This window comes from Panulirus ornatus, chromosome 41, assembly GCF_036320965.1.
Source record: "Panulirus ornatus isolate Po-2019 chromosome 41, ASM3632096v1, whole genome shotgun sequence".
NCBI classification, from domain to species: domain Eukaryota; kingdom Metazoa; phylum Arthropoda; class Malacostraca; order Decapoda; family Palinuridae; genus Panulirus; species Panulirus ornatus.
Window position 1 is genome coordinate 13,946,055 of NC_092264.1, and position 16,202 is coordinate 13,962,256.

A 16,202-nucleotide genomic window follows, 5' to 3' on the forward strand; every position below is an offset into this window, starting at 1 on the left:
TACCAGTAAGTGTTCTGAGGGAGTTTGATATTTTTTTTCTTTGTGTTGTGCAGGAATTGAAGGTTATGTGCATGTCTTATGTGATGCCCAGAATAGTTAGAGTTTAGTTGAAAGGGAGCAATTAATCATTCAAGGTGATGGGAGTGTGCAGGTTGGATTCATGTCAGAGTGGGATTCAAAGAGTGACTGAAGACTTTTTTTGGAAATGGAGACATCCTGTTATGGGTGAATCAGTATTCCAGTTATATGATATAATGTACCTTGCTTATTACTGCTTGCATGGTGTCAAGGTGCTGTCATGTAAATGCCAGATCAGCTACCTATAAGAGCTTCATACTATACGTTTGGGTAGATACACAGGCACAGCACTAGTAATGAATATCTATTTATCTGTCTATATGTCTATATAATGGTTGTTTAATTTGTTTATGGATGGGGTTGTTAGGGAGGTAAATGCAAGAGTCCTGGAAAGAGGGGCAAGTATGAAGTCTGTTGGGGATGAGAGAGCTTGGGAAGTGAGTCAGTTGTTGTTCGCTGATGATACAGCGCTGGTGGCTGATTCATGTGAGAAACTGCAGAAGCTGGTGACTGAGTTTGGTAAAGTGTGTGGAAGAAGAAAGTTAAGAGTAAATGTGAATAAGAGCAAGGTTATTAGGTATAGTAGGGTTGAGGGTCAAGTCAATTGGGAGGTGAGTTTGAATGGAGAAAAACTGGAGGAAGTGAAGTGTTTTAGATATCTGGGAGTGGATCTGTCAGCGGATGGAACCATGGAAGCGGAAGTGGATCATAGGGTGGGGGAGGGAGCGAAAATTTTGGGAGCCTTGAAAAATGTGTGGAAGTCGAGAACATTATCCCGGAAAGCAAAAATGGGTATGTTTGAAGGAATAGTAGTTCCAACAATGTTGTATGGTTGCGAGGCGTGGGCTATGGATAGAGTTGTGCGCAGGAGGATGGATGTGCTGGAAATGAGATGTTTGAGGACAATGTGTGGTGTGAGGTGGTTTGATCGAGTAAGTAACGTAAGGGTAAGAGAGATGGGTGGAAATAAAAAGAGCGTGGTTGAGAGAGCAGAAGAGGGTGTTTTGAAATGGTTTGGGCACATGGAGAGAATGAGTGAGGAAAGATTGACCAAGAGGATATATGTGTCGGAGGTGAAGGGAACGAGGAGAAGAGGGAGACCAAATTGGAGGTGGAAAGATGGAGTGAAAAGGATTTTGTGTGATCGGGGCCTGAACATGCAGGAGGGTGAAAGGAGGGCAAGGAATAGAGTGAATTGGAGCGATGTGGTATACAGGGGTTGACGTGCTGTCAGTGGATTGAATCAGGGCATGTGGAGCGTCCGGGGTGGGCCGTGGAGGGCTGTGTGGGTATGTATATTTGCGTGTGTGGACGTGTGTATGTACATGTGTATGGGGGGGGTTGGGCCATTTCTTTCGTCTGTTTCCTTGCGCTACCTCGCAAACGCGGGAGACAGCGACAAAGTATAAAAAAAAAAAAAAAAAAAAATATCTCTGATGCCTATTGCCATTGGGAACTCCATCAAGGAATGACCACAGCAAAAGAGTTTCTCTATGTGAGACTTAGGTGCAGTAGTTCCATAATTTTTCCCACATGATCACAGACCAACCACAAGGATGGTAGCGAAGGGAGTGCTGGCCTCACACCTCATCACAAAATCCTGCTCTAATCACCCAGTCACTTTTCCTTAATTTTTCTTATGTTTTTCACTTTTCTTGCTGACTGACACACACACACATGATAAATGTTAATATCTTTCAAGTCATCCAACAACATGCCTATTTTCTGTAGGATCATCAAACATGCACAACCTTCAGGTTAATGGCCATGCACTTGTGATGGTGATTTTGAGGTTACTGAGAAGAGCAGAAATTTTTCCCATACCTGCCTGGTGCTGACAGAGACCATTATATGCTACTAATGGTGTGATAACTCAGCTGGATATTTAAATGGAGGCAGGAAAATTTAAACTGTTATCTGATGTTGACCACCATCCCCTATAAGTTTAGATACTAAGATGACATAATTCATGGAAACAAGAATAGATGTCACAAAGTACTGGCAGATTTAGCATAATGTTGAAAAAAAAACACTAGGTACAATTATGAAAATAAAACACTTGGTACAGTACAATTATAAAGTTATTTACCTTGTCCACAGAAATGCAAGGATAGTTGTAACCATACCAAGGTACCCCCAGAATCATCTTCTCAGGAGGAATGTCAAGATCAAAGTAGGTATGGACACCTTGAGTGGTCTTGAAGATGCCAGAATTTGGTCTGTAGACAGAAAACATTCATAATATCAGATATCATGAATAATATGAAATCTCTACTTGCTGAAATACCATATACTAAAGAGCTGTTTCTATGAGTCTTGAACCTTTGTTTAATAAAACAATGGAACTATTAGATCCTAATTCTCTGAACAGAGAGGCGAGCAAGATTTCCAGGATCTCTGTTGTATTAGTTGTTCCAAATACAATTGCCTGAGAATTGTTATCTTAGGCAGGGCATCTGTAGTTGTTGCTAAAAGAGGCAGAAGAAACCCATGAACACTCCTATTTTTCACCTAACATATTAGTATTCCTCACATGAACCTCCTTCATGCTTTAAGATAATCCATATGAAGTATTTTGATCTTTTAATTTTCATAAACTCTTCCTCCGAGACACTTATTTGTTTTCCTTTTATTCATGTACAGTAACTTTTGTTTTTGATTCTGTTGCTTATACTCTCTCTCTCTCTGTCTTCAATTCATCATTATTTTTTGGATAATTCATCTTCTAAATAATTTTTTCCATAAGCAACTTTCATAAAAAAAAATTCATTCCACCATCCTGTTCCTCTGTTTTCACAACCCATACCTGCAATCACAGACACCACTGTGGCTGCCTCTTTAACTTTTGCCAAATCACCTCAACCTCAACACTGTATTTTTCTCAGTATCTCATTTTTTCTTCTAACTATTGGAAGTTAAGATTTAAACTTTTATTTCTTTACTTTTATCCTTTTCATTTTCCCCATGTAAATGGAAAGAAAATCAAGGTAAAACAGAGACAGTCATGTGACTTTAGGAGTGGGAATATGAGAAATGGATGGAAAGAGGAGTGAAACTTATTAGGAAACTGATTCAAGATATGTCAGCAGATTGATGAGAAGTATCCCATACAGTAGGAGATAACACTAAGGTAAATATCATAGGTTTATGGTCATAGTTAATGTCTATCACTTACCTGGCAGTGCATGGGCCATTAAAGATCTGACTTTGCTCATCATATGCCATGATGAAGATAAGATCACTATAGTTGGCAATTGACTTGTAGTCATAATGTCGACCATCAATCCCATTTGCTGACCAAGCAACATCAAACGAAACCTGCATCATTCAAAGCTTTAACAATTACCAGGACAAAACAAGGAATTTAAGTATACTAAGCTCAAATCTACAGTTAAAACATTAGTCAAACACATCATGACGTCTTTTTCTCAAGCAGACAATACATGCCACTTCGGTTATACACTCTTTAAGCATATAGTACTCATGGTACATTAATAGCCTGTTCCCATTGGAGTTCCCTCAAAGGGGTGGCCACTGCAACAGAATGTCTATAACTAAAGAACTCCAGTGTTGTAAGGCTTATTCTTTTTCATACTCAGTATTATGATCACTTTCATATTCTTACCATTATACTAGATCTCTATTTCCCATACAGCAAGATAGCACCAGGAAAAGACAAAAAAAAAAAAAAAAAATGGCCTCATTAGTTCACATACACTCTTGTCATTTATAATGCACCAAAACCAAAGCCTTTTATCCATAGCTGAGCTACACAAAACATTCCATGGTTTCCCCTTATCATTTCGTATGCCTTGGTTCAGCTAAGTGTCAGCTCATTGCCCAGTGTCAGCACACTGCCTCTTGTCATTCCATTCCACTCTATCCCATGCAAAACTCACATTCTGCATGCTCAGGTCATAGTAAATTAAAATCTTTATCACTTCATCCTTCATCGCCTCAGTCTCCCACTCCTAATTGCTCTCTTCACTTCTTACACATACTTCCTCTTCATCAGTCTCTCTTCATTTATTCTCTCCATGTGTCCAATCCACTTCAGCACACACATTCATCTCTCTCACTTGTACTCAACTTACTTCCAAACCTCGCTTTCACATGATATATTGTCCTCAAGCATTTCATTTTCAGCGCTTCCATCCTTCTCTGTCCTTTTCTATCTAAGGCCCCACAACCAGCACCCATACAGCACTGTTGGAACTACTTTTGTTACGACCTCACCGCTTCCTTTATTAGTGTATTATCAGCATCCAACACTGGTTGAATGCTAAACACATTGTTTTTTTCTTACATATTCGCCTTATCCCATGTCAGTGAGGTAGCGTTAAGAACAGAGGAGTGAGCTTTAAAGGGTATATCCTCACTTGGCTTCTTTTGTAACATTATAAAAGGGAGGGGAGGATTTCAAACCCCCACTCCCTCCCCTTTTAGTCACCTTCTACAACATGCAGGGAATATGTGGGAAGTATTCTTTCTCCCCTATCCCAAGGGATAAAAACACAGTGGTATGTTATAAAAATATTTTTACATTAACAAAAATCAACTTGTGCTCTCTGAACATGAAATATAACAATTCACACCTAATACAATGATCTTCTTCACTTATTTTACTTAGAAAACTTTTGGTAAATATACTGGCCTCAATTTATAACATAATTCTCTCAAATCATCAAGATGTGTATAGATAATATGATATATTTACCCAACAGGATTGTACAACATCCTACCAAAACCTATTGAGAGAGAGAGAGAGAGAGAGAGAGAGAGAGAGAGAGCAGAACCAAACCAAAACATTTCTACACTTTTTTCTGTTTCTGTATACAAGTACTTTCTAGTATTTTATCTCTTACATATTCCTTGGTCTTCCATAAATTGTAATAATTATGATAGAAATATGTATTTATTTATTTACAATCTAATAAAATTTCATATTGTAACATACGACAATAAGATTTTTCAAAGAATATAATGTACCTTAGATAAAAAACTGAACATAAAATGGATAACTGAAACAATTATTGGGAATGAGGGGAGATAACGGTAACCCTATACCATCAAACAAACTCTGTTTCCACACACTCCTCAATGCATCCAAGACCTTTGACCCTTCACTCACCCTGTGGTTCATTTCATCTTCCATCAGCTGCCACCACTCCCAGGTATATAAAACACTCCAGTTCCTCCATGATCTCTCCATTCAAACCAACCTCTCTCTCCCAGATGTTGAATCATATATCCTTACTCTTTTTCACATTCTCAGATACCTTCTTTCACACATTCTCCCAAACTCAGACACCAGCTTTTTACATTTTCTCACTCAAATCTACCACTAAGGTCATGTCATTTGCAAATAGCAACTGATTCATCTCCCTGGCCCCCAACCCCCCACATACAGCACTCTCTCTCTCTCTCTCTCTCTCTCTCTCTCTCTCTCTCTCTCTCTCTCTCTCTCTCTCTGACCTTCACATTTACAAAACTTACCATCTTTTCCATAAACAATAAACAGCAATTGTTACATCACACACCCTTGACACAGACCTGTCTTCACCTGGAACCTGTCATCCTCCTCCCTTTCTACCCAGACACAAGTCTCTCTCTCTCTCTCTCTCTCTCTCTCTCTCTCTCTCTCTCTCTCTCTCTCTCTCTCTCTCTCTCTCAACAAAAGGTCCTCTCTGTATCTGATAACTTTTCTCCCTTACCATATATTTATGATGCATAGCATCTCTATCAAACCTATATAGGCTTTCCCCAGATCTGAAAATGCTAAATACAGATCTCTCTCTCTCTCTCTCTCTCTCTCTCTCTCTCTCTCTCTCTCTCTCTCTCTCTCTCTCTCTCTCTCTCTCTCAACAAAAGGTCCTCTCTGTTTCTGATAACTTTTCTCCCTTACCATATATTTATGATGCATAGCATCTCTATCAAACCTATATAGGCTTTCCCCAGATCTGAAAATGCTAAATACAGATCTCTCTCTCTCTCTCTCTCTCTCTCTCTCTCTCTCTCTCTCTCTCTCTCTCTCTCTCTCTCTCTCTCTATGTTTCTAATAACTTTTCTCCCTTACCATATATTTATGATGCATAGCATCTCTATCAAACCTATATAGGCTTTCCCCAGATCTGAAAATGCTAAATACAGATCTCTCTCTCTCTCTCTCTCTCTCTCTCTCTCTCTCTCTCTCTCTCTCTCTCTCTCTCTCTCTCTCTCTCTCTATGTTTCTAATAACTTTTCTCCCATACCATATATTTATGATGCATAGCATCTCTATCAAACCTATATAGGCTTTCCCCAGATCTGGAAATGCTAAATACAAATCTCTCTCTCTCTCTCTCTCTCTCTCTCTCTCTCTCTCTCTCTCTCTCTCTCTCTCTCTCTCTCCAGTTATTTCTGACACAAATTCTTCATAGAAACCACCCAATCCACACATCCTTGACCATAACTGACATCACATTGCCCCCACAAGATAAATTGCCCCACCAGCTGACCCGCTTGGCACATTCACATTCAACAGTCTCCATCTTTCCTACTCACTTATATATAATTGTGCATGTCTCTCTTTTCAAACCAGGTATCCCCATTCACTAGTCATTTTGCAGCACACAACTCCACAAGCTGTTCACCATTTCAGTTCACATTACTGAAACCCCATGCCCCCCAAATATTTTTTTCATACTTACCACTGTTTCCCCCATTAGCATAGGAGCACCAGAAACAGACGGAGAAAGACCACATCCACTAACATCCATTCCCTAGCCATCGTGTGTCATGCACCGAAACCACAGCTCCCTATCCACAACCAGGCTCCACAGATCTTTCTATGGTGTACCCCAGATGCTTCACATGCCCTGGTTCAGTCCACTGACAGCACATCAACCTCAGTATACCACATTGTGCCAATTCACTCTATCCCGTGCATGTCTTTCACCCTCCTGCATGTTCAGATCACGATTGCTTAAAATGTTTTTCACTCCAGCCTTCCATCTCCAATTTGTTCTGCTCATTCTCCTTTTCCCCTCCACTTCTGACACATATAGCCTCTTTGTCAACCTTTCCTTACTCATTCTCTCCATATGTCCAAACTATTTCATGACACCCTCTTCTGCTCTCTCAATCACATTTTTTATTACCACACATCTCTCTTACCCTTTCATTACTTACTTGATCAAACCACCTCACACCACATATTGTCCTCTGTGCAGCCTTATGTATAGCCTAAGCCTTACATCCGTATGATATTAGTGGGACTACATTTCCTTCAAAAATACCCCTTTTTGTGCTCCCAGATAAAGTTCTCTCTATCCACATATCATTGAATTCTCCTAGAACCGTAGCCCCTTCCCCCACTCTATGACTCACTTCTGCTTCCATGGCTCCATTCACTGCCATGTCCACTCCCATATATCTAAAATACTGCACTTCCTCCAGTTTTTCTCGGTTCATACTCACACCCCAACTAAGCTGTTACTCAACCCTGCTGAACCTAATAACCTTGCTTTTATTCACATTCACTTTCAATTTTGTCCTTTCACACACTTGTCCAAACTCAGTCACCAATTTCTGCAGCTTCTCACTTAAATCTGCCACTAGTGCTGTATCATCAGCAAACAACTGATTCACTTCCCAGGCCCTCTCATTCCCACAAGCTTCATACTTGCCCCTTTCTCCAAGACTCTTGCATTTTTTACTCCCTCTACCCCATCCATAAACAAATTGAACAATCAAGGTGACATCATACACCCCTACTGCAGATCAGACTTCACTTGGAATTATTCACTCTCCTCTCTTTCTACTTGTTCACAAGCTTTGCATCTATCTATCTTTATCTCTGATGCCTGTTCACAACTGGAACTCCCTCAAGGGGTGGCCATGGCAATAGAGTCTCCATAACTGGGAAACTCCAGTGCCACCTCTTAGTCTTTAGTGCCTCATCCTTAACAGGACACTGGCAGAGGGCAACTTTAGCAGTGTTTGCAGAGGGTACTACATAATGTTCCTACTGACTACTTCTACCTAATGCTCCTTCTTAATGTTCCTACCTGCAACTTCTACCTTATGTTTCTCCCCAGTACTCCAGCCTAAAGGTTCCTACTTACTACACTGCTATCTACTGCCCCTACCATCTTGCCAAAAGGCAGTGCCAGCACAGTTTTCACCACAGGAAAATCTAGTTATGAGGAATGAGCTATGTGAATTAAGTGTTGTCAAGTGTTATATATGATAAGGAGAGATTGTATCTTTGTGGACAGAATGCCAGTAGTCCATGTGCGAGTGAGGCATACAGAAAAGACAGCTACCTTGGTCACAAGCACAATTTGACAAGACAATCAGTGAAGTGCTGGCTCTATGCAGCTGTCACTAACCCTTCTGATACTCAGGCAGATAGTACTGGTAATATACCTCCCTGGTCATTGGCTGCCTGCCAATTACTACCTACTGCAAACTACACTCTTGATAAAAACTTGTCACTGCTACTGTATATTCTTAAGACCATCCACAAAGCATTTATCAACCATATCATATGCCTTCTCCATATCCATCACTGCCTCATACAAGTCCAGCTGTTTTCTTAAATATTTCTCACACATTCTTTAAAGCAAACACATGAACCACACATCCACTCTCACCTTTGAAACCTCACTGCTCCTCCCCAATCTGATGCTCTGTACATGCCTTCACCCTCTCAGTCAATCTAATGGACTGCAAATGTGAAGTTGGTACTACACAATCATGACACTAGTATTTAGCAAAAAATTAAAGATGTGCTCTAAGTGAATTCTTCCACTTACCTGTGACCCAGGTAGATTCATATGAAATATTTTTGCTGTTTCTAGCACCAGATTAGTTAGTCCCTCTTGTTCAGGAGAGTTTGGATCTACAGCATCCTCATAGTCAATGTTGATTCCATCCAAGAAGTTTAAAGTAACATCTTTGGCTTGTAATGCTGCCCATTTATGTCTTGCTGTAGCATTGGAAAGATCACTTGTAGGAAAGTAACCTGTATTAGATGAGAGCATCAGTTTCACATTATATGCTGAAAACACTACATGATTACTTATTTGTGCAATGTGGGAAGGGACTCGACACTCATGACTACCCTTCACTTAGATTTTCTTGTGTATCATGAAAATTTCTAAACTTGTTTTTACTGTCTACATATGCAGTTTCTTTTTACACAAGGAAACACTTGGCAACTGATGGCTGTCTTTTAACCTTCATGTGGCTACTGGTGAATTTGTCTTTTAACCTCCATGTGGCCGATGTGGCCTGACACCCCTTCCAGGGTTTGAATTCAACCCATGGTGTATATAGATATTTTCTATCTATTAACATATTTGTCAAGCCATTGGTGCCATGATGAATTAGAATTCTATATTACCCCGACTGAGATGAAGCTGGGACATAAAAAACAGTGGGCAAGTAATGGTTATGTCTTTTTTTAACATTCATGTAGACAAGGTGGCCAGATGCTCTTCCCAGGGTTTAAATCTGACCTAGGGTGTATGAACATTTTCTATCGACAAATTTGTCACAACATTGGATCTGCAATGAATAGTCCATGTTACCTCCGCCAAGATTAGGTTGGGACACAGATATAGTGGCTGAGGTGGCTGGATTCCCCTCCCAGGGTCAATATATACATGTTTCCACAACTCTTTTGCAGTAAAGCATTTCTTTACATCTGTAAACTGAGTTTTCATCCTCAAGTTCATCCAATTACTAATGAATTTGAAGCATTGTTTTGTATCTATTTCATCAAAGCCATTCTCAGACTTGTTTGTTATTATCCTGCCTCAACTCTTCCTTCTTTATTCAGACATAGGTAATTCCATTGCTGCTTTCCTTTCCCTTTAGCTTAGTTCCTTGAATTTTGGTAAAATTATTGTTGCCCAACTCTGGACTTTCTCCTATATAGCATGTTTCCTTTTGTGGAGTGAACAAACTAATGCTGCACATTCTACTTAATCAGTTTTCTAAACAGCTCCACAGAAGTGCACTTGAAGGCAATCTTGGCACTGTATTGACTGGTAAGCAATTTACACCCTTAACAATTCTCCTGGTCATCGTGGAAAGGGCTGAATGCTATGCAATCCACTAAATCTCTTTCAGATTTTGATATTTAATTTGTCTCTATCAAGACAATATTCATAATAAATGTCTAATTCATAACAAATATTTAATTCTGAGGGGTAAGGCTGCCTTGAACACTTGTGTTTACATCAGAAGGGTGGCTCTCTCTCTAATCTACCTGAGGAACTCTCATGGGAAGACATGAGTCGCAGAGAATCATGGAACTCTGCAGACCGCTGTTTGTGGTGCTTGGGTGCCTATTAAGAACTTAACTCATTGCTCATTATTCTAAATCACTACATATGCTTCTTAGTGACTTCAAACTACCTAATTTCTCAACTCTCTTACTAAGTTAATCAGTATTTGGAAGAAAGTGAGTTCTATATGCATGAAAAGCTACTTCTTCCTTCAGAGGACAATGAACAAGCCTATAATTTCCTTTCCAACCTCCGTATCCCGCTTTTACTCTTATGTACTCTCTTATGATGTCCTAGCCACCAAATTCTGTCATCTACCTCTTGCTGGTGATAAAGAAACCAACCTAGGCTCCACAAACATGAATATGCCAAGCTTAGCCTCCTACAATGAAAGTGTATGAGTCTTTTACCTTGAATACAAACTTAAGGAAAAGGACAGATGTATTGGAAATGAAATGCCAGAAGGTGATATATGATGTGATGTGGGCAGATTGTATAAGATAAGACAGTATCAGAGTTGTAGTACTGAGCAGAGTCCAAATGAGGTGGCAGACTAAGGTGTTCTGAGATGGTTAGAACGTAGGAAGATGAGTGAAGAGAAAATGCAAACATCTTTGTGTTGTAAGTGAATGAAGCATGGGGAAGAGAAGACTGAGGAGATGGAAGAATGGAGTAAAAGAAGGGCCAAAACATTCAGGTGGGTGAGAGGCGTGTGTTATTCAGGAAGAAATGGATCAATTTGGTATGTAGGCAGGAGGGAGGCACAAGCTGTTCATAAGCTGAAGCATGACGTATGATACAGTAAAGGTAGTGAGTGGGGCTTGCTTGTGGATGGTAATCTGATTTCAGTGCATTAAACTTGAGGACAAGAGACTTGATTTGAACAAATGAGGTTGTTGCTCAATTGTTTCTGGTGCTACCTTGCTAAAGTGGGAAATGCAATTTGATATAAAAAAATATCAAATATGTCATTTCCTGCTCTTAACAGAAACTTCCATTTTTTCCTCAGTGCTTCATATTTACTTTTATTGATCATCCAAGAATTATATCTGAATAATGAAATGGCTCACTGAATAATAATGTTTTCTAAATCATCACTCTATCTAGACTGAAAAGAAAGGCAAATGTCAACACAATTTTTCTAATATTGAAACGAGATTGAACAAAATCCTTACCCAATTTGACAACTCTGACTCCATGCTGATGGGCTAGACAAACAAGGTCTGCTTCATAGAAACCAACAAGAGCGATGGTTGTCAGCTTGGACCAATTGAACTTGCCCCATATAGATGCATTACAGTTCAGCACAAATGCAAACACCTGCATTACCAACATATGAGTATTAGTGTCACACCTGTATTGAAAATGAAATTCTTTTTAACATATAATACAGTATATGATCATGACTTAACAAACTAGCCAATGGCCTACAGTGCCATAGCCAGGAAGCTTATAGTCTTTAGGGTTACTTTTCAAGCCTTCAACTCTCATCTGTTAAATGCTATTAGCCCACAAAACAGACACTTACTCATTTGGCGTCTTCATCTGGAATATCTCTAGCTTTCAAGATTTCATTTACCTTCCCTCTCTTGATGTACCTCTTCCGTATTACCTTTAAGAATGTTATTTCAGATCTCCAACCTCATCATACCTTTTCAACTTGCTGTTGCTACTGCAACTTTTCAGTGACAACTACACACCATTTACCTTTCTTAAATCTTTACTCTTATCTCTTTTCTTACTATTGTATCATGCACTTTGTGTCTGCTGCTTACTAATTTGATGTCGTTATCCAAATACAACAGTTGGAACAAGTACAACATGTAAGTTTCTTGGATACACACACTTCTTTGCATTGATAAGAGTTTTCAAAGCATTTCCACTTATTATTATTCTTTCTACTACTCTGATCTGCATTTCCACGACAATGTTGATGATAATCATTCCAAAATACCTAAATGCTTCCACAAATTTCAATCCCTCCCTCTTGAGAGAGATATTAGATTGCTCACCCTTTCCTAACATACAAACCCTGCTATTTCTTGCAATTTCATTTTTAACATCTTCCTCTTCCACTTATCCCAAAGCATCTTATTACTTTTTATTAACCCTTTTTCAGATTCAGCAGACAGAATTACTCGCTCAGCTTCAAACAACCAAGATAGCTTCCAGTCTGTTCCACCACACTCTTTATTCACATAAAAATTAAACCTATTGCAAACTATTCATTTATACCATTGCTTATTCTGAATAATGCTTAACTTCCAGTTTAAACACAGTCAGCAGTTATCTGTGCACTCAGAAGAGCTGATTTACATAAATCTTTTTCTCTTCCAGTGATCATACCCTTTTCTAAATCCAAACATGTTATATGCACTTACTTTTTATTCTCAGGATTTTTTTTTTTTGCTACAACCTGTCAACAATTTGAAGTCCTCATATACAAACAGTTAAGGAATCTTTTTACTTAAGATTAACATTAAACCTAAACTGTAAACTGTTTTATGCTTCTCAAGTTTGGTCAGGCACCGAAAGAGGTACGAAGATTTAATTGAGAGTCCAGAGAAGCACAACTAAGATGTTACCTGAATCAAGACAGCAGAGTTACAATGAGAAGCTAAGAGTAACAAATTAGTCGAGCATTTAAGAGAAAAGATTCGGTAACATTATTACAAAACTCAACTTTTTAAATCACTTGGACAACATTGACAGTAAAGAAACCTTCATGAGATGCAATGCCATGAGTAAACAGAGGTCATAACAAGATAGGCAAGAAGCTTATTAGAAAAGATATGAAGAAGAACTGTACTGTTTTAGTGTAAGGTAGTTCATAGTTGGAAAAAATAAAGTGATGAAACTGTAAATGCTTGCAATTTGTACTGTGTGAAAAGCTATTTAATGATAAAGAAAGTTCAGGAGTGTAGAACTCTCTCCTCATGTAAAAGTTGGTAATTACTGATAATACCATTATATTCATTTATTATACTCTGTTGCTGTCTCCCACATTAGCAAGGTAGCGCAAGGAAACAGACAAAAGAAAGGCCTAACCCACTCACATTTACATGTATATACATACACATCCACGCACTTACATATACATACCTATACATTTCAATGTATACATGTATCTACATACACAGACATATACATATATAAACATGTACATAATTCATATTTGCTTCCTTTATTCATTCCCGTCGCCACCCTGCCACACATGAAATGACAGCCCCCACCCCCGCATGTGTGTGAGGTAGCACTAGGAAAAGACAACAAAGGCCACATTCGTTCACACTCAGTCTCTAGCTGCCATGTATAATGCACCAAAACCACAGCTCCCTTTCCACATCCAGGCCCCGCAAAACTTTTCATGGTTTACCCCAGACGTTTCACATGCCCTGGTTCAATCCATTGACGGCATGTCGACCCCAGTATACCACATCGTTCATATTCACTCTATTCCTTGCATGCATTTCACCCTCCTGCATGTTCAGCCTCTGATCGCTCAAAATCTTATTCACTCCATCTTTCCACCTCCAATTTGGTCTCCCACTTCTCGTTCCCTCCACCTCTGACACATATATCCTGATAATACTACCTTAATAAATACACTTTGATGAAAGTGGTGAACAACTTGTGGAATTGTGTGCTGAAAAAGGACTAGTAATTGGGAAAACCTGGTTTAAAATTTAAGCAGGAACATACACAAAATATACATTCATGAGTAGGAAAGATGGTCAGTGGGCATTATTGGATTGCATAATAATTGATATGTTTTCCAAAAAGAGACTTCTAGATGTGAACGTGCTCAGAGAGGCAGTGGGATGTTTGATCATAACCTTGTGGAGGCAAGGGTGAAGATTTGTAGAGGTTTTCAGAAAAGTGGAATCATTATAGGTTAAGAGGAAGGTGTTGAAAGTGAGCCAAAAAAAAGAGATGTTTGAAGAAATATCACAAGAGATTGAGTGTATAGTGGCAAAAGACAAGAGCAAACGAAGCTAGGGGAGTGGGTTTGGAATGGAGGTATTTAGGGAAGTGGTGCTAGCATGCATGAAAGAAGGAGGTGGGAAGGTGAGAAGGAGCAGTGAGTGGTTGGATGATATTGTAAAGTTTGTAGTAAAAAAGAAAAGAGAGGAGTAAGAGATGTATTAAAGAAAGCAGCAGGAGGTCAAGAGGAGGTGCAGGGGTTGAAAAATAGGGCAAATGAGAGCTTGGGTGAGCAATTATCAGTAAACTGATGAGAGAATAAGATGTTTTGGAAGGAGGTTAATAGTGTTAGGAAAACAAGAGAACAAATGAGAACATTGGTGAATGGGGTAAATGGGAAAGTGGTAACAGGTAGTGATGAGTTGAAGAGGAGATTGGGTGAGTATTTTGAAGGACTGTTGAATGTGTTTGATGATATGGTGGCAGATGTAGGGTGTTTAGGTTCAGGAGGTTTGAAAAGTGAGAGAGTCATGGAAAGAGGTTTGGTAAAGAGAGAAGAGGTATTGAAAGCATTACATGAGATGAAATGTGTCAAGGCAGCTGGAAAGGATGGTATTTCAGTTTAATTTCTTGGGGAAAGGGGTGACTGTGTCTGTTGGTTAGATAGGATTTTCATTGTAAGTATGGATCATGGGAAGGTGCCTGAGGATTAGCAGAATGCATTTAAAGTTCCACTGTATAAAGGCAAGGGGAACAAAGGTGAGTGTTCAAATTACTGAGGTATAAGTTTTGGAAAGCTTGGAAAGTTGTATTGGACAGTAGTAACTGAGAAAGTTAAGGCATATACATAGCATCAGATTGGGGAAAAAATGTGGTTTCAAAAGTGGTAAGAAATGTGTGGATCAACGGTTTCATCTAAAGAATGTGTGAGAAAAATACGAAGAGAAAAAGAAAGATTTGTATATGGCATTTATAGATCGGGAGGAAGCACATGACAAGGTTCATAGAGATGTCTTGTGGAAGGTCTTACAAATATATAGAGATGTCTTGGGGAAGGTCTTACAAATATATGGTGTGGGAGGAAAGCTGCTAGTAGCAGTGAAAAGTTTTTTATCAGGGGTTTAAGACGTGTGCAAGTAGGAAGAAAGGAGAGTAAGCGGTTCCAGGTTAAGGTTGGTCTGAGGCATGGGTGTGTGATATCATCATGGGTTTAACTTAAGAATGGGGTGGTGAGGGAGGCAAATGCCAGGTAAGTAAGAAGGGTAAGAGTAGAAAGCTGGAAGGCCTCCACTCTTGTAGTGTACTTTCTTGTCAGGCACAGAAGAATGCACAAAGAAAGTTTTTCCTCAAAGGCTCAGTTGTCTTTTCCTAATGATACCTTGCAGAGGTGGGAAAGGGCAAACAGGTATAGCAAATATATTAAATGATATAAAAGAGGTTGTTGTGCGACTGCACTGCATAACTCACCTCCATTTTCTGAGACTTCTTTATGAACTCTAGAACATGTGGAGCTGATGGATTTTTATCTTTAGCATCAGCAAGTGGCATACACAGAAGTTGATTGCTACAAGGACATGGGTGGCTGGTGTTTGCAATTTCTTTTATTGGCTCATATCCCTCCATGTCAGAAACGTCTACATGATATCTTCCAGGAGCAAAAGGAATGAGTCCCAATACCACTATAATTATTGGATTCAGGTTCATCTTTAATTATAGTTACTGAAGTTTTATTCTGTTCACTCCTCCACAATAGTATGATGGTATAGATAATCCTAACATTAATGGTTCACTCTTAAGTTATCTGTACTGTCTTATCTATGTCTTCTGAGAAGTAAGTTCCAGTCTGCAGAAAAGTGCCTGTAAATGAAACAAAATAAAAATGATTAAAAGTTACTAATGTTTATACTGCTCTGCTGCCATTTT

The 16,202-nt window shown here is 39.2% G+C and overlaps 1 protein-coding gene across 1 annotated transcript in view; it reads right to left on the reverse strand.

Moving 5' to 3' along the window:
- LOC139761688 (di-N-acetylchitobiase-like) overlaps positions 1-16,202 on the reverse strand; it is a 46,126-nt gene that overhangs the window by 11,607 nt on the left and 18,317 nt on the right. The window contains exons 3-7 of the mRNA XM_071686022.1: positions 15,747-16,136; positions 11,531-11,675; positions 8,877-9,085; positions 3,254-3,396; positions 2,168-2,297 (exon numbers count right to left, since the gene is read on the reverse strand). Coding sequence (XP_071542123.1) covers positions 2,168-2,297; positions 3,254-3,396; positions 8,877-9,085; positions 11,531-11,675; positions 15,747-15,983 — 864 coding nt within the window. The 5' untranslated portion in view covers positions 15,984-16,136. The remainder of the gene's footprint in view (positions 1-2,167; positions 2,298-3,253; positions 3,397-8,876; positions 9,086-11,530; positions 11,676-15,746; positions 16,137-16,202) is intronic.